General features: G+C 34.6%; 1 protein-coding gene and 1 pseudogene across 6 annotated transcripts in view; one reads left to right on the top strand and one right to left on the bottom strand.

Moving 5' to 3' along the window:
- Positions 1 to 11565, top strand: part of THOC2 (THO complex subunit 2) — a 147102-nt gene extending 135537 nt beyond the window's left edge. For 5 of the 6 annotated variants that reach the window (XM_077146477.1, XM_077146480.1, XM_077146481.1 and 2 more), the window contains exons 34-39: positions 933 to 1070; positions 1409 to 1478; positions 1561 to 1718; positions 3580 to 3656; positions 4118 to 4163; positions 8775 to 11565. In XM_077146477.1, coding sequence (XP_077002592.1) covers positions 933 to 1070; positions 1409 to 1478; positions 1561 to 1718; positions 3580 to 3656; positions 4118 to 4145 — 471 coding nt within the window. In that variant the 3' untranslated portion in view covers positions 4146 to 4163; positions 8775 to 11565. The remainder of the gene's footprint in view (positions 1 to 932; positions 1071 to 1408; positions 1479 to 1560; positions 1719 to 3579; positions 3657 to 4117; positions 4164 to 8774) is intronic. The other variant, XM_077146479.1, reaches the window with a different exon arrangement.
- Positions 8602 to 9589, bottom strand: LOC143671790 (tyrosine-protein kinase Fer-like; annotated as a pseudogene).
- Positions 11566 to 16153: the final 4588 nt, after the last annotated feature.

The raw sequence follows: 16153 nt of genomic DNA on the forward strand, positions 1-16153 counted from the left end.
CTTTAAATGTCTTAAACATAACTTTGTAGTACAGTTGTAAATCCTGTAAGGTTAGGTATCCAGTTACTTCTTACTTTCTTTTATAGTGAATTTTCAGTTTTGCAACTTGCATAAATAGGGTCATTTCTTAATTATTCAGAGTTAGAATATCCAGGCTCCATCATTTCTGGCTGGTTTTGTTTTTGTTTTTGTTTTTTGCATATGAACTTTTTGGCAAAAAGAGACTAGGTAAAAGGAGAACATTATTTTATTGTTTTCAGTCTTTGAGTTGTTTCATCTTCCACAGCTGACTTGATGGTTTTCTGAACTATTTAGAAACAATAAAACAAATCTCAGCCAATCGTGACTATTTGATAGAAATTAGAGTGCTTTCAGAAGTAGGCAATATGCCACCTTTACATTTGTAAAAATAATTTAGGGAAATCTATATATGCATGGTTTAAACTGAGGCAGATAAGACTTTATAGTAAAGTCATGGCTAAGCCCTGTGTTATACTTTTGCTCACTGTCACCAGTGGTTGCCTATCGGTAGATGGCAAAACTGTTTAAATTTTCCATGATTGTATAGAAGTTAATACCTTTTTTTACAATAGAGAAATTTTGTCACTATTTTTTACATATGTACTCTTGTAATGGAGGTTATAGATTTTCACAATAGCTATTAAGAGAACTCTAGCCTGTGAATTTACTGAGTCTCAGTTGAAGCAGTCTTGAACTGATTGAGCGTAAATGACAATTTTTAAAAGACCAAGAGTTGAAGCCTTTTCATAATTTGTGCCACAGCCTTTTCTTCTACTTCGTGTAACCCAACAGCTGAGCAGTTTTGACTTTGTGTCTAAGAGCCAGTTGCCTTTCATTAAATAGACAAACAAACAAATAATGCCAATACTGGAAAACTAATAATCTTTAGTAATATTGCCTTAATTTAACAGCTCTACATTAATCATACTCCTCCACCACTGTCCAAGAGTAAGGAGAAAGAAATGGACAAGAAAGATTTGGACAAGTCGAGGGAAAGATCAAGAGAGAGAGAAAAAAAAGATGAAAAGGACAGGAAAGAGCGGAAAAGGGTTTGTAATTTTTCAAAAACTAGTTTGGAAAGCTCATTATATACAATAGCATGTGTGTTGCTTTTAATTTTTAATATTGTTTTATTCCATAGCAGTCTATTATTTACTGTTTTAATTGGTATTTTAGCCCTAAAATGTGTTTGCATCTTCTACAATAATAAGAATCTTCAATTTAGTAAACTTTCCTAGCTCTATCATTCATGCCATTTTACCAAGTATGTGAAACTACTGCAAATATTTTCCAGTGCTAGTTAGCTGTGCCCTTCTTGTATATAAGTAATACTTTAAAGCAAAAACATAAACCCTTGATCAATGTAGTTCACAATTCTTGGTTCTAGGATCATTCAAACAATGACCGTGAAGTGCCACCAGAATTAAACAAGAGGCGTAAAGAGGAAAATGGAACAAGTAGGTAAATTTATTAATACCTTTGAAGCAATTATCAAATTGAATCGGAAAAGGCGTTCATGATTCTCTTTTGTAATTTTAGTGGGGGTTTCAAAACACAAAAGTGAAAGTCCATGTGAGTCTCCTTATGCAAATGAGAAAGACAAGGAAAAAAATAAGTCAAAATCTTCAGGCAAAGAAAAAAGCGGCGATTCATTTAAATCTGAAAAGATGGATAAAATCTCATCTGGTGGCAAAAAGGTAAATTAGGTAAAACAAACCAAAAAAAGGTACACTGCACCTTTGGAGTATACTTTTTCTTTAAAATGTACTTTAAAAAAAAAATTAACCCTTTGAAAATTTAGTGGATCTTCAGTTTTTTCTTAAATACTCTTGTTAATTATTCAGGGGTGTGAAGAGAAAGCATTAGAGAAGGTAGGTTATCTTTGGAGGATCTAAAGCAATTCAGTCCCAAATTACTGAGGGGTAGAGTTAGTCTACCTTTGAAATCCCTTCTCCATTCCACTCCAACCTACTTCCATCTATTGAGTTTCAGCCTTTTGTAGTTTTTATTTTCCTCTACCAGCAGTTTTTCTTTGCTTTGGTTTCTCTTCAAAATTTGGTCACGTGTATTCTTGACCATCACAATGTAATAAAATCTTCATTGATTGTTATTTAAAACATGTTTTATAACATTTCTCTTAATAAACATTTCAACTTGTATTTGATTTTAAAAATAATATAGGATGCATTATCTTAGATACTAATGGTGTTTGATATGTTACTTGGATAATATTCTAAATAAATCTCATACATCTGCCATAAAGTAAACGAGTTATTACTGAAGTGTAAATGTGTAGTATTTACGAGCATTATAATACGTATTCATAATTTATAAAAGCAGTTTTAGAAAATCATGAGGTGAAAGTTTTAAAATTTCTATATGAGGCTGATCCTTTTAAATACATTTTTTAATTTAGGTAAAATTCATACAAAGTTAACCATTTTAAATGTGTAAGGTGGAATTAGTACATTCACAATGTTGTGCAACCATCACTTCTGTGTAGTTCTAGAACATTTCATCACACCAAAGGGAAGCCTTGTACTCATTAGCAGTCACTCCCTATTCTTCCCTTCCCCCAGCCTCTGGCAACCACTAATCTGCTTCTATCTCTCTAGATTTACCTGTTCAAGATATTTCATTTAAATGGACTCATGCAATATATAGCCTTTTGTATCTGATTCTTTCACTTAGTATATCTTCCAGGTTCAACCATTTGTAGCATGTATTAATACATCATTCCTTTTTATGGCTGAATAATATTCCATTGTATGGACATACTATAAACCTTTTCCATCCATTCATCTGTTAATGGACATTAGAGTTGTTTCTATCTTTGGACTAATTGAGACTAATACTGTTCTGAATATTGGTGTACAAATGTCTGTTTGAGTCCCAGTTTTCAGTTCTTTGGGGTATATACCTAGGAGTGCAATTGCTGGAGCCATATTGTAATTTTGTGTTTAGCTTTTTGAAGAACTGCCAAACTGTTTCCACAGCGGCTCTACCGTTTTACATTTCTACCAGCAGTGTAAGAGGGTGGCAGATTCTCCACATCATTGTCAACACTTATTTTTTTTTTATCATTATAGCCATTCTAGTGGGTGTGAACCACATCTCCTTATGGTTTTGATTTGCATTTTCTTAATGACTAATGATGTTAAATATCTCTTCATGTGCTTGTTGGTCATTTATATATTTTCTTGAGAGAGAAATTTTTTCGAGTCTTTTGCCTATTTATTAATTGGGTTGTGTGTCTTTTTGTTGTCGAGTTGTAAGAGTTTTTTATATATTCTGGATACTAGATGTTTATTGGGTATATGATTTGTGGATTCTGTAGACCATCTTTTCTCTTTCTTGATAGTGTCCTCTGCATGAAAGTTTTTACTTTTGATGAAATCCAGTTTGTCTATTTTTTCTTGTGTAGTTTATGCTTTTAGTGCCATAGTAAATAAGTTTCATTTTTATAACTGGTGGGTGTTTAAATGTTTTGTTTTGTTTTTTGAGCTGATTTTTGTATTTGGTTTTCCCTTTCCCTACTAATTCCACCATTCCTTATAGGAATCCAGACATGATAAAGAAAAAATAGAAAAGAAAGAGAAACGGGACAGTTCAGGAGGAAAGGAGGAAAAGAAACAATATCCTTTTCATCTTTATGGTGTTTTCAATCAATGTATGGAAAGCTTTGATACAGATAATGTTTTAGAATTTTACTCTAGTGTGGGTCTAAATGCTTAAGTGCTTATTAGCTTATAAATGGTCTCTCCAGTTAACCCTCTCAAGTGTACAAAATCTGGAAATGAGAGACCTAGTGGTTTTTTTTTTTTTAAACTTCTGTGGTAACTGAGGCTCTTTTATGCTACCAAGAGATATTGAGTCCATCTGAATGTATTATCACCCAGTGGAAGAAAGGGAACAGAGAGTCCCTTGAGCTGGGGACATGGGGGATAAAAGGACAAAATAGTGTGGCAGACAAGCAGAGCTGGTAAAGTTTGAAGCTTCGTCTGGTTAGAACCAATTAGACTGAAAGCTGAAGTATTGTACTAAAAGTTGAGATAGTTTTTTTTCCAAAGTTGTTTTCCCTTAATTTGTCATCTACTCATAAGTCCTCGGACAAACACAGATAATGAAGACTTTCAATCATGGTGAGTGTTCTCTCACCTGCTTTTCATTTAAAGATAGAAACATATAGTAAGATCTGATAATATTGAAGAAACTAGATCCATTTTTATAAGATACAACTACAATGCAAAACAAGATTCACTTCAGTTATTATGTTTTCCTTTTAAACTTGCTGATTTTAACACATTTCTTTTTTAGCACTAAGATGTATTTATAGACATCTAACTTTCTCTTTACTGCTCATTCCTATCTTCTCTGGATAATTAATTGCTTTTTTTAAGTGCCTGTGTAATCCTATATGTGGTGGTAATATCTGTGTCTTATAGATGAAGAAACTCAGACTCTGAGAGGCTAAGTTAACAAGTTGCAGAGCTATTACCCAACAGAGATAACCTCAAACCTAGATCTTCTTACCCTTCAGTTCTTTTGTTCTTTTCGCCTTCTCATGCAGATATATTACCCAAAGATTTTTGTTTAAATTTTTGTCCCTTTTTCTCCCACTGCCCATATTTTGCAGAACCAAAAATTACAGTCTCTGCTTTTGGTTCTAAAATATAAATATGTGACTTTATTTTTAAGATAATACACTTATGCCTTATGTGAGGTGTTCAGATAAAAGAACCCTGCCTCTTAAAAAATATCAAAATAGTATTTTATTTAAAAGTTTTTTTAGCCATCTTAAATAAATGTATATCCATTTAGGAGGCAGAGTGTTCAAAACCTAATATACTTCTGAGCACTGGTGATGCCTCAGGTATGTAGGACCCACTTGCCCCCTACATTTAATGATTTTAGATGGCCGTATTTGAAGTTATTGACTCTGCTTTTTGATAGCCTATTTTTTCTCTCATGGTCTGTGTCAGTTATGGCTTCTTAATATCAAGTATACTTGCTGTCTATACCTCCCCCAATCTTTTATGAAACTAGATCAATACCAAGATTATTACAGTTGTTTAAATTAAGAATGAGAAATGTTTGAGAGCCAAGTCTGTATAAGAGTATGAGCTTTAGAGTATGGACCTTGCCATATTTATTTTGGCTACAAGGTAGGCATTTGGGATTGCCAGATAGGTTACTTCCTGATTACCAGTGTTCTTTTTCTGCTTTATTGTCTTTTGCTTGTTAAAAGTTTGTGGCAGTGTTTCTAGGTTCAAATATCCTTTTAAGGAACATTTAGTTTTGGTATTCCCAGTTAAATTTTTTGCTGATGACCATGTTCTATACTTCCTTCTTGGGTAGATTATTAAATTTGTTAGGCTCTGCTTGATTTTTTCCTTTTTCGGGCTATTTTCTGGCTGTTTTCTTCTATCTGGATACATTTTAGAGTTGGTCAAACATTTTGCTTTTTCCTTTTCCTTTTGAGATCTCATCATTTCTGATTGGCACCATCTATCTACCTGTAGCTACTTCTAAATCTGTTGTCCCCTTTTTTCTCTTATTTATTTTTCTTTATGCTGAAAGGAGAGCTACCACATATGTCACATTTTCATGATTCAAAGATGTCATTAATTATAATATTCATTGGTTTCTAGAACAATTTTTTGAGGGAGATAATAGAGAAATGACATTGATTTGTAAGAGTTGCCTTTATTTCAGAAGCATTAAAATGATTACATGAGAATTAAGAAAATACAGTATATAAATGTGACCCAGATTAAATTCCTTCCATAGTCTTCTGTCTTCTTTTCCTGTCTTATATTTTTAGTTGCAAAACCCTTTCTCCTTGTCGTCTGTATCTTCTGTTACCTGTAAAGTCTTTGTCCAGACTCGTCTTATCCCTCTTTGATTTGGTCTCTTGCACACTACTAGTTATTTTGCCTTTAACCTTTTCCCCTGCTTTACTCTTCTTTAAGAATTCCTGCCTATTAAAATTGTCCTCTTAGAACCATCCTGTGCCTTCTCAATTTTTATTTCGTGCGTGGGTCCTCAATTCATGAAAGCTGAGTACAACAGATTTTGAGAGTCCGTCTATGAACCAGAACTGCAAAGCTGAGATTTGCTCTCATATTTTGAGTTCTGTCACTTTGCTTTTTCTGATTTTAGACCTAAGACTTTGATTTCAAAGAACATAAACTGTTAAGCTCTGACCTACCCATCCATATTTATAGTATTCTACATTCCTATTCTAACACTCCATTCCACCCAGGCTAAATGTATTTGACATTTTATCGTTCACCTTCATCGTCATATGTGTAACCTAAGTAATCCTCAAAACCCAAGGTTTTCAGCCCTAGGGTGGAGTGTGGCTTGTTTGGTGTAGCTTGTCGGCCTTGTACAGTATTTAAACATTTTTTTAAAAAATTGGTTACCTTTAAAAATCTGTAGTTGACAAAGTCCAAATTTCAGTTTCTCTTAAAGTATTAGAGCAGTCAGCATTGTTGTATCTTGATGCCTGTATGACAGCAATCAGCTAGATTTGCCTAGGTGCTGGCCCCCCTTAGATAGGGCCTGGGACTTTTTTTTTTTTTTAACAGTTCACCACACAATCAGTTTCCACCCAGCCCAGTTCTTTAGTTTCCATCACCTACCTTGCCCTTGTAGACCATCGATTTTGCAACTCTTGATGTAAGCCTACTTTCTTCAGTCCATACTTGGAAACTCACCTCCTAAGCTAAGATTGATTAATTTAGGAATATATTGCCATGTTGAGGTATAATCTTAGATGGCAGTAATATGTGTTGAGGTAGGGAGGATTTGATTAAATTTCTTTCTCAGTGCCTTTCCATTTTTTACCTGTGGGCATGTGGGCTTGCCAATAGAGTCCTTGTCATTGATTTCCATGTATAGATGGGTATGTATAAGGTTTTATTGCTCGCTACATATGTTCTTTCCTAGATTGTGGTCTTGCTGAAGGCTGCATCCATCCTTTGTTTTAACCAAGCAACTAGGTATTTTTCTTTATTACCAGCTGTGTTTCAGATACTGAGAGCTATGTCAGAGGCATTAAATTTATCTCTGTGATCAGTTTGAACATTGATTAGGAGAAACAGTGAACAGTGGCTTTTTTTTTTTTTAAGTCATCAAAAGGTTCAATTTACAATTGATGAAAGGGAAAAACCATGCTTATTATTTTTTTCCATGCTTTAAAAAGAAGTTATTTTGTATGCTGCAACATATTATTCTGTATGCTGCAAATTTATTCTTTCATTTTAGTCTGTGTGTAGTAATCATTAAATATATGTGAAAATTTTGTTGAGATTGAAATGATAGTTACAGCCATTTTTCTCTCATCCTTCTTTATACAGATAATTCATAGGTACAAAACAGTTGGAGAGGGCAGGGGGAGTTTTTCTGTTTCCTTACTCTTTCACATTAGTTAAACCCAATTCACTAAGGTGCTGTTTTTCTTCTGGACATAAGCATGATCACTTATAAAAGGCTCTCATGCCACAGTTATCCCTGAGCATGACTGTTCCTTTATATACATATTTATCTTCGGAGGCATCCTCAGATACAGTTAAATTCAGCTCAACAGATTTCCAGTTTTAACTTTGTATTACATTTTATCTACATGAAACATCTTTGGAAATATGTTTGCATACTAATAGTAAAAATTTCCAAGTAGCAGTAAGGGTAAACGAAGGAGTAAAGTGAAAATAGGATGTCTGTCCCCATGATTTTCTCCACCTAACTTGTTTCTTCCTCATAAATGTTCATTTCATTTGTAACTGTCAACTTCATCCACGTCTTCCTTGCTCCTTGGTATCGTGTGTGTTTGTATGTTTATAAAGGCATACTTCTGGTAAAGCTGATTTTATATTTGCCTTTGCCTTTTTTTCTCTACTTTGATTACCACTCTAGTTGTTCTTTTCTCTAGACCCACCCTTCCTTTCAGACTGGCATTTTACTGTCACAGCTCTCTATAACATCCTTTAAAAAAAACTGCCTCAAATCTGAACGTGTGCTCTTTGAGGACATTTTATGCATAGTTTTCTGATACCCTGACAAACTGCAGGGGTGTGTTGGAACTTAGGGAAACAACAACCTTACTGACAAAGCAGTGCCTACTTCTAGTCAAAAAGAGAGAAAGCCAGGAGGCACAAATAATTCCCAATTTAAAATGATGTTTACAAAAACAGTTTTATCTCAGCAGAGTGGAAGGCCACCTTTTGTTGGAACGTGTCCTGTAAACATGGTATTACTAGTGCAGTTTATAGCACAAGTAAAGTTACGTATCTATGACAGAGGCTGTGACAGCTGAGGCTGGGTAGAAAACCTTTGAGAAACATCTGAAGTCCTATATGTGAAAAGATAGATCTGTGTCATCACTTACATTTTAGGGCCTGTACTTATATACAATGGCCAAAGTGGCACATATTAAAAAAAAATTTTTAATTAATCTTAGAAGATGGTTTCAGGTAATGTGGTATAAACTCAATGAGAAGAAAAATACTATTCTGCTGGAAGATAGAGTCCTAAAGACTGAGTTTAGCACTGTTTCTTCACTTTATGACTTTCTTCTTAATGGCAACTAGCACTCTCTTTCTGAAGTTCATTGATCTTGGGGGTGGTTTTCAAGTTTATAAGCCCAGTACGTCAGCATTAGTTTATAAATATTCTCTGGGCACTGCTGCAGGATTGACATCCAGTATCATCTTTCCACTGCTCTTGTGCTTGCTGATTTGTCATTCCAGGGTATGGACAGACCTCTAAGCTGAAGGTCTCCCAGAGGAGGATGCCAAAGCTCCATGCGTCACTCTCAGAACGATATCTCCCATAATTAAGAGCTTCTGGTGCTGTCCATTTAATGGGAATCTGCTTTAAGCCAGAAGATGAATATACACCACCATCCTCTTGACGAGACATTCCAAAGTCACTGAATTTCGGAACATTATTTTCACCTCCAGGCAGTTTCTTGGAGCAAGGTCCCTGTGTATACAGTTTTTTTATTCGAGATACGCCATACCAGAAGCAGCATCTAATGAAAATTTTACTGAGTTTTAGCTCATCCTTTTTTCTCAGAAAGAAGAGAACTCGCCTCCTGGAACCAGTTCCATAATTATGTAGATAGGCTATCTTCGTGTGTGAACTCACAAAATGGGGATGAACATTTTGCTTGAGGATTTTGGATTCTTGTAAAAAAAAATTAATTTCGGTTCCTGGGAAAGATCTTTCCACATTTTAACAGCAACAGCAATTTTATCCTTTAATGAATGTGCCCTTAAATTATTTCACCAAAATTTCCTTCGTCTAATAGTTCTCCCAATGTGACATTATCATGATTGAAAACCCATTTCTTTTCATCCTAGTTATTACCATACTGATGATATCATGATGCTCTTTATTGGAACACTTGTCTTTTTTTTTGGCAATTTTTAAAATTGAGAAAAAACTCACCATTTTAAAGTATACAATTCAGTGGGTTTTAGTATATTCACATTGTTACACAGCCATCACCGCTATCTGATTCCAGAGCATTTCCATCACCCCAAAAGCTGTTAGCAGCCATTCCGCATTTCCCTCTCCCCTCATCCCTGGTAACCACTAATGTACTTTCTGCCTCTATGAATTTTGCCTATTTTGGACATTTTGTATAAATAGAATCATGTAATATGTGGCCTTTTGTGTCTGGCTTATTTCACTTAGCATCATGTTTTCAAGGTTCATCCATGCTGTAGCATGTATCAGTACTTCATTCCTTTTTATCGCTGAATAATATTCCATTGTATGAATGTATACCATATTTTGTTTATCCATTCATCAGTTGATGGGCAGGAGCAGTGACTTTAAAGTGTTAAAATTGTAAGTTCAACATTAGTATATCCACAATTATAATTGATAATGTTGAGATTATACATGGTGTGAACAGAATGCTGTGTAGAAATGAAATGTAAATTATTTGTTGGCATTTCATGCAAGTGTGATTATTTTCTAAGGCTCCTTCTAGCTCTGATTTTATCAAATATGTGAATGTAGTATTTTCATCAATAAGGTTTAATGCATTGTACATTAGTTTAAAATTTGAATGAGAACAATGGTGGGCAGATATGAAGTTATTTGCCACATGTTGTAATAATCATGTTTTGAATTTATTTCAATATACAGTATTTGAAAAAATGTCAGTGCATAAAGGAAATGAAGTGAGTATAATTGAGTCAATATATTTTTAAAGCAATTTTTATAATTTACCAGACATTGCATCTTAATATGTCACTATTAAAATGTGTCCTTGTAAAACTGTGGTTATTTTTTTCTTTTTAGTTGATTATGTAAAATAGATTCATTTTCTTTGTTACATGTTCTGTTTATTTTTGACAAACTACTGCTTGCCCCTTTTATTTGTTGTTATTTTATTTTTATCTCCCTCCCTACTTCTTCTCTCTCACACACACACATTATTATATGTTCAGTTTTTAAAGTCATCTTAATCTGGTTTTTCAGATCTTTTAATGGTTTCTAAGAGTGGACATTAAGAAGTAACATATTTCGTCCCATTCTGGAGGCTTAATGCAAGCATTTTTTTATCGATGGTGCTCATTGAGTTTTCTTTATTTCTTGAATCAATCTTACCTTCCCTCCCTTCTTCCTTCCATCCCTCCTCTTTCCTTCCCCCTTCTCTCCCTTGTTCCCTTCTTCTATCTTTCTCTTCCCCTCCTTCCCTCCTTCCCTATCTATCAATGTAATCACTTTGTTTCTTTCAGGTGAGATTGGAATGAGGTTCTGCTGTGACGAGAAATTTATTTTCCTGAGTAGATTGCCGAGCAATTATGAAGAGGGCCCATTTGCATCTCCTTAAATTATTCAAATCATGTGCTTTATTGCTCCATGCCGAAAACTTAAAATTGTTGAGTTGTGCATTACTGTATTTTAACTTGTTGCTTAGTTTCTATGTTTATTTTCAGTAAATGGCTGAAAGTGTTAACTGTTCTATATTTTTAGCACAATGTGCTGCATACAGATCCCAACAAGCAAATAAGGTTACATGTGTACAGAATTTCACTTTAGGTAAACTAAGTAATTGCCTGGGTTTAGTTGTTTTGTTTTTTCAATCTGAAATGCTTTCTTTTTATTGTTTGAAACTGAAAATAAACAATTATTGAACCATTTTGAATTTACCTCATTTTAAAATTCACTTTTAATTTATTATTTGGCCTGTTTTTAATATTAATCACTGAAAATAAAGTGGGAGTAGTGTCTTATGAAATGCTTAGAAGTAATTTTATATAGTATGTGTACATTAAAACTTGTTTTAAAAAGAAAAATGTACCAGCACTCTCTTATCCCTTGCCGCCTTTTTTCCTTGTAATTATGTTGGACAAATCTGAGGGTGGGAGGGGGATCAGAAGTTAATTGTGTTTTAATTCTACAGCTATAGGAGCTTTGTATTGCTGAACTTTCATCTGGAAAAGTTTCAGTGACATTTTTAAAAGAGAATTTTTTTATCTACTTAATTCTACCAGTGTAATCTTTTTTTCTAAATAAACAATAGTTTTCTTAATTGATTGTACATCATTGTGTATATTGTTGCTTATTCAAAATAGTAAAGATAATTCAGTACTACAGCCCTGGTCTTCTTAATTCTTAGTCCATTTTCAAACAGCACATCCAATAATATGAAAAAATCCTGTTTCAACACTACACCTGGGATAAACAGTGGGGCAAAACTATGTCTAAAATTATCCGTTTATTTTTCAATTCTTTGGAACCCGTGATACCTGTGCAAATTAAAGTTTTTAGAGATTCACAAAAAGGATATAATTTTTTAAAAGGATTGAGAAATAGAAAGCATGTTTTAGAATTGGCAAAGGAATATAAATCTCAATGCCCCCTTTTTAGGTAATTGTAATTTGTTAAAAAAAAATCAGTTGAGCAGAATTATTTACAGGGAAGTGATCCCTTCAATGACTATTGAGCATCCATAATGTACCTGGCAAAAAAAAAAAAAACTTCATTATAGTAATTTTGGCATTGAGAAAATAACTTGTTTGCTTCAAAATTATTTGAAATTATGAGGGAAGAGCTTTATGGTTAGTACATCACAATCACATTTCCATTTTAAAGGTTAAATGATTGTGAATTTGAACCAGAAAGTTCACTACTAAGCATCGGTACCTCTTCTTTCTGTTCTCCAAATTGAACACAGGTAGCGTTTGCTTATGATCTTTTTAGAAGTGGATTGAGTATTGAAAATACTTCGGCTTTAACTGTGCAAAAATGATGTTGGAAATAGATTTGTGTTTGTGTAATGATAGCTGTTTTTAAGCATCTGTACAAAAGAGTGCTACTCCTGCTTAAATCCTAGCTCCTGCCCCTAGAGTGATTCCAATTTAGTTTGGAAAATAAGGGTCAAATGAATGCTGTAGGGGGTCAGGTAGTAAGTATTTTAAGCTTTGTGGGCCGTAGGATCTCCCTTGAAGCTACTCAGTTCTGCTGTTGTAGCGTGAAAGCAGCAATAGACAATATGTAAATGAACGAGTATGGCTGAATTCCAGTAAAACTTTATTTGCAAGAATAGGCAGCAGGCTGGATTTGGTTTGTAGTTTGCAAATCTCTAGGATTTCCACCCACACTTGTAAAAGTACTTCCTTGAAATAGAAAAAGGACCAGTACCTCTCCTGTAGGAGATTCATTAAAAATAGGTCATCTCTAATGCACTAGGGACACAGCCATGAACAAGAAGTCTCTGCCCTCATAGAGCTTCATTCTAGTCATCAGAGACAAATAGTGGTGTGTGATGTCTTCTGAGGAAAAGTAAAGCAGGATGGGTAAGGCAGGGCTTACTTAAAGTGAACAGGGAGCAAAAATGAGTGCAACAGGGTATTTTATTACTGAGTAATGTGAGCGGGAGATATCCCTGATCCCCAACCCATCTTTGAACCTTTTACATGAAAAACACGTTATGCAGTTTTTTTTTTCACAGGACCTACACTTTGAGGTGTTGTGGCTGATCTTTAAGCTTGCCATTTCATAGAAAGGAGTTCTTTAGGCTCATAAATGAACTTGGGCTTGTCTGTAGACCCCCATAAATTGAAAGCTTGTGATCTGGGTCTACAGATTATACCCAATTCTCAAAAAGCTGGAGCACAATAGCTCAATAGATTTAAGATGACAAATTTTGTTTTTCTGGGTCTTACTCCAAAGTAGTCTACCTATGTAGCTGTTTCCAAACCTCTCTATCTGGAGCTGGTGAGATATCAGGAGGTATCTGTCTACTTTGGATTATACAGAAGGGGACAAAACAATCTACAAGTCATTGCAGTTTATTCTGGCAAAGTCACTGGTCCATGGTATTGGGTCTTTTTCTGTTTCAAGGAAGCAGTTTAGCCAAATATGGGTGGAAATCCTAGTAGCCCTATTTTTTCCCAATGATTATGTAAATTTAATTCCTACTCCACCATGTTCCAAAAAGGACTTACAAAAAACATACAGTATGAAGTTAAAAATAACTAAATGAGAGAACTTGGTGAAATTGGTACCCTGATTGAGGTTAATACCTTAAAAAAGTGATGTACACGTGGTCCATAATTTGGCTCTGAGATAACCTGAAGGCCACCCAGAGAAGGAAACAGTCAAGTTACAGAAATCAGTGTCCAGATACAAAGCCAGTCATAGTGGAGAAGGAAAGCATTTCCTGGCACTGAGGTCTAAAGGAAACTTCTTTGGATTTTCATCAAGAAGAAACCATGTCTTTTCAGTAAATTAAACCATACATGTATCTTGTAATGGCCCTGTATGTTAATTGATGGTCAACCTTTGGGTTCATTCTAGTTAAGATTGTTTCTATAATGACACTAAAACATGTAGTCCAGACACCTGGGTCTCAGATAATTTGGTTCCATCCAGGAGAAGGTTAGAGTATTTAGAACAGGGTCCTTAAGCTGCATCTTATGATAGCCTTACTTTTTATGAGCACACAGACACAAGGAACACATTTTTGTAAAGACATGTAAAGATGAGAAAACTAGTGTGACCTTGTTTGGTTTCCAGGATACAAGTAATATGAAGATCTCGCTATGTGCACTGCTTTGATTTTTTTCTTTCTTTTGTTATAGAAACTGATCTCTGAGACTGCCTCTTAGATAGAATGATGCTTATATTACAGCCATTATCCATCTCATCTCTTATCAGAAGCATGTTTTTTAATTGAAGTAACCTTTCTAGAGATGCTATATGCCAAGACCCAAGAGATTATATTGGGTCTAGAGTTGAGAATAAAAGAGAAGCTACCTAAAAGATGCTAATTTCTGTTAATTGATACAGAGTTTGTTATATTTATAGACACAAATAGACAATAATTAATGTCGAGAACAGATACTGGAAGTAGTGACTGAAGGAAGGGTGGGAACCTAAGACGATATACTTTAATGTAAGAATTACTGTTTTTCTTTCCTAATTCTTAGATATTGTTTTAAGCTGCAATGGCCGTTCCACATGGGTCAGGCTGAGAAAGCTTAGTTTCTTTGATATATTGCTAAATGAAGGTGATTAATGTAACAAGGAAAAGATTCTGATGCGGCATAGGGCACAAAATCTTGATAAATACATCATTGCAAATCAGAAATAGGCTTCATTCACTTCAAGGATAGGAAGGAGAAAATGATTTGGTACCTAACCTCTAGCTTAGTGTAGCCCTTGGTTTTTGTCAGATGACTGCTAGGTGACCTTGAACTTCAGTGTCATACTGTCAAAGAGATACTATTATTACCTTTGTCGCCACAAACTTTTCTTCTGTTTTAACCAAAATGATGCACTATTTTCAAGGTTTTCATGATCCTAATTGAATGCAGTGTGTAATGGTGCTTTTCTCCTGTTACATATATATTATCACCAAAGAACATGTATGATGTAATTTGGGAATTGTAATTGGATATTTATGAATTTGTAACTGGATATGCTACTGCTGAGTATTGTATTATACAGACACCTGTGCTTTCTGGGAGACTTAACATCAGTAATACCGACAAAAGGTCATGCTTACAAGACATAAGCAGGAAATGAAATGCAAAATGAGTAAGGGGTGTATCCGGGATCTCATTACATTTAAGATGATGGTGAATACTTGGGCTAAGAATTGGCTTAGACTATATGTGATTTGGGAAGTCTTGTTCTCAACAGGTTGATCTGGAAAGGCTTCGTAAGGATTTGGACATTCAGAAAGTCAATCTATACGCAGACCTAGAAGGTGTAGATCTGTTTTGGGTCTGGTCTAACCCTAAGTTGGAAATGGAGGAGAGAATGCTTGGAATTCAGACCCATTCTGGTGCAGTGCAGAATCCTTGGAGCCAACCTATTTGAGGTCATACTAGGCTAGGATTGGATCAGTTTTGAGCAGCACATGTGCCCTATCTCTTTGGATACTGTTCTATGCTGACCCCAAGGCTTTTCCCTTTTTTTATCTGTTTTCGTGATTAAGCCTAACATATAAAACAAAAATTTCCCATTTTAACCAGTTTTAAGTGCACGATCAGTGGTGTTAGTTACTTTTACACTGTTGTGCTACCATCATCACCTTCCATTACCAAAACTTTCTTCACCCCAAACAAAATCTTATTACCCATTAAGCAATACTTCCCCAATGCCCCCTCCTCTGACCTCTGGTAACCTCTAATCTACTTTATGTCTCTGAATTTGCTTGTTCTAGATATCTCCTGTAAATGAAATCATGTAATATTTGTCATTTTGTGTCAAGTTTCTTTTACTTAGCATGTTTTTCCAGATTAATTCTGGAAATTAATAATTTTCCAGATTAATGTTGAAACATGTATTAATACTTCATTTCTTTTTATGGATGAATAATATTCCATTGTGTGTGTATATACCACATTTTGTTTATCTGTTCATCTGTTGATGGACATTTAGTTTTTTTTCCACCTTTTGGCTATTGTGAATAATATGCTATGAACATTGTGTACAAGTATCTGTTTGTACCCCTGTCTTCAGTTCTTTTGTTTTCAATTCCTAGAAGTGGAATTGCCAAGTCATTTGATGATTCTATTTGTAACTTTTTGAAGAACCACCCAAACTGTTGCATGGTTTTTTGCTTTTTAGTCCACTCTGACAGTCTCTGCCTTTT

The sequence above is a fragment of the Tamandua tetradactyla genome, chromosome X (assembly GCF_023851605.1).
Source record: "Tamandua tetradactyla isolate mTamTet1 chromosome X, mTamTet1.pri, whole genome shotgun sequence".
Taxonomy (NCBI): Eukaryota; Metazoa; Chordata; class Mammalia; order Pilosa; family Myrmecophagidae; genus Tamandua; species Tamandua tetradactyla.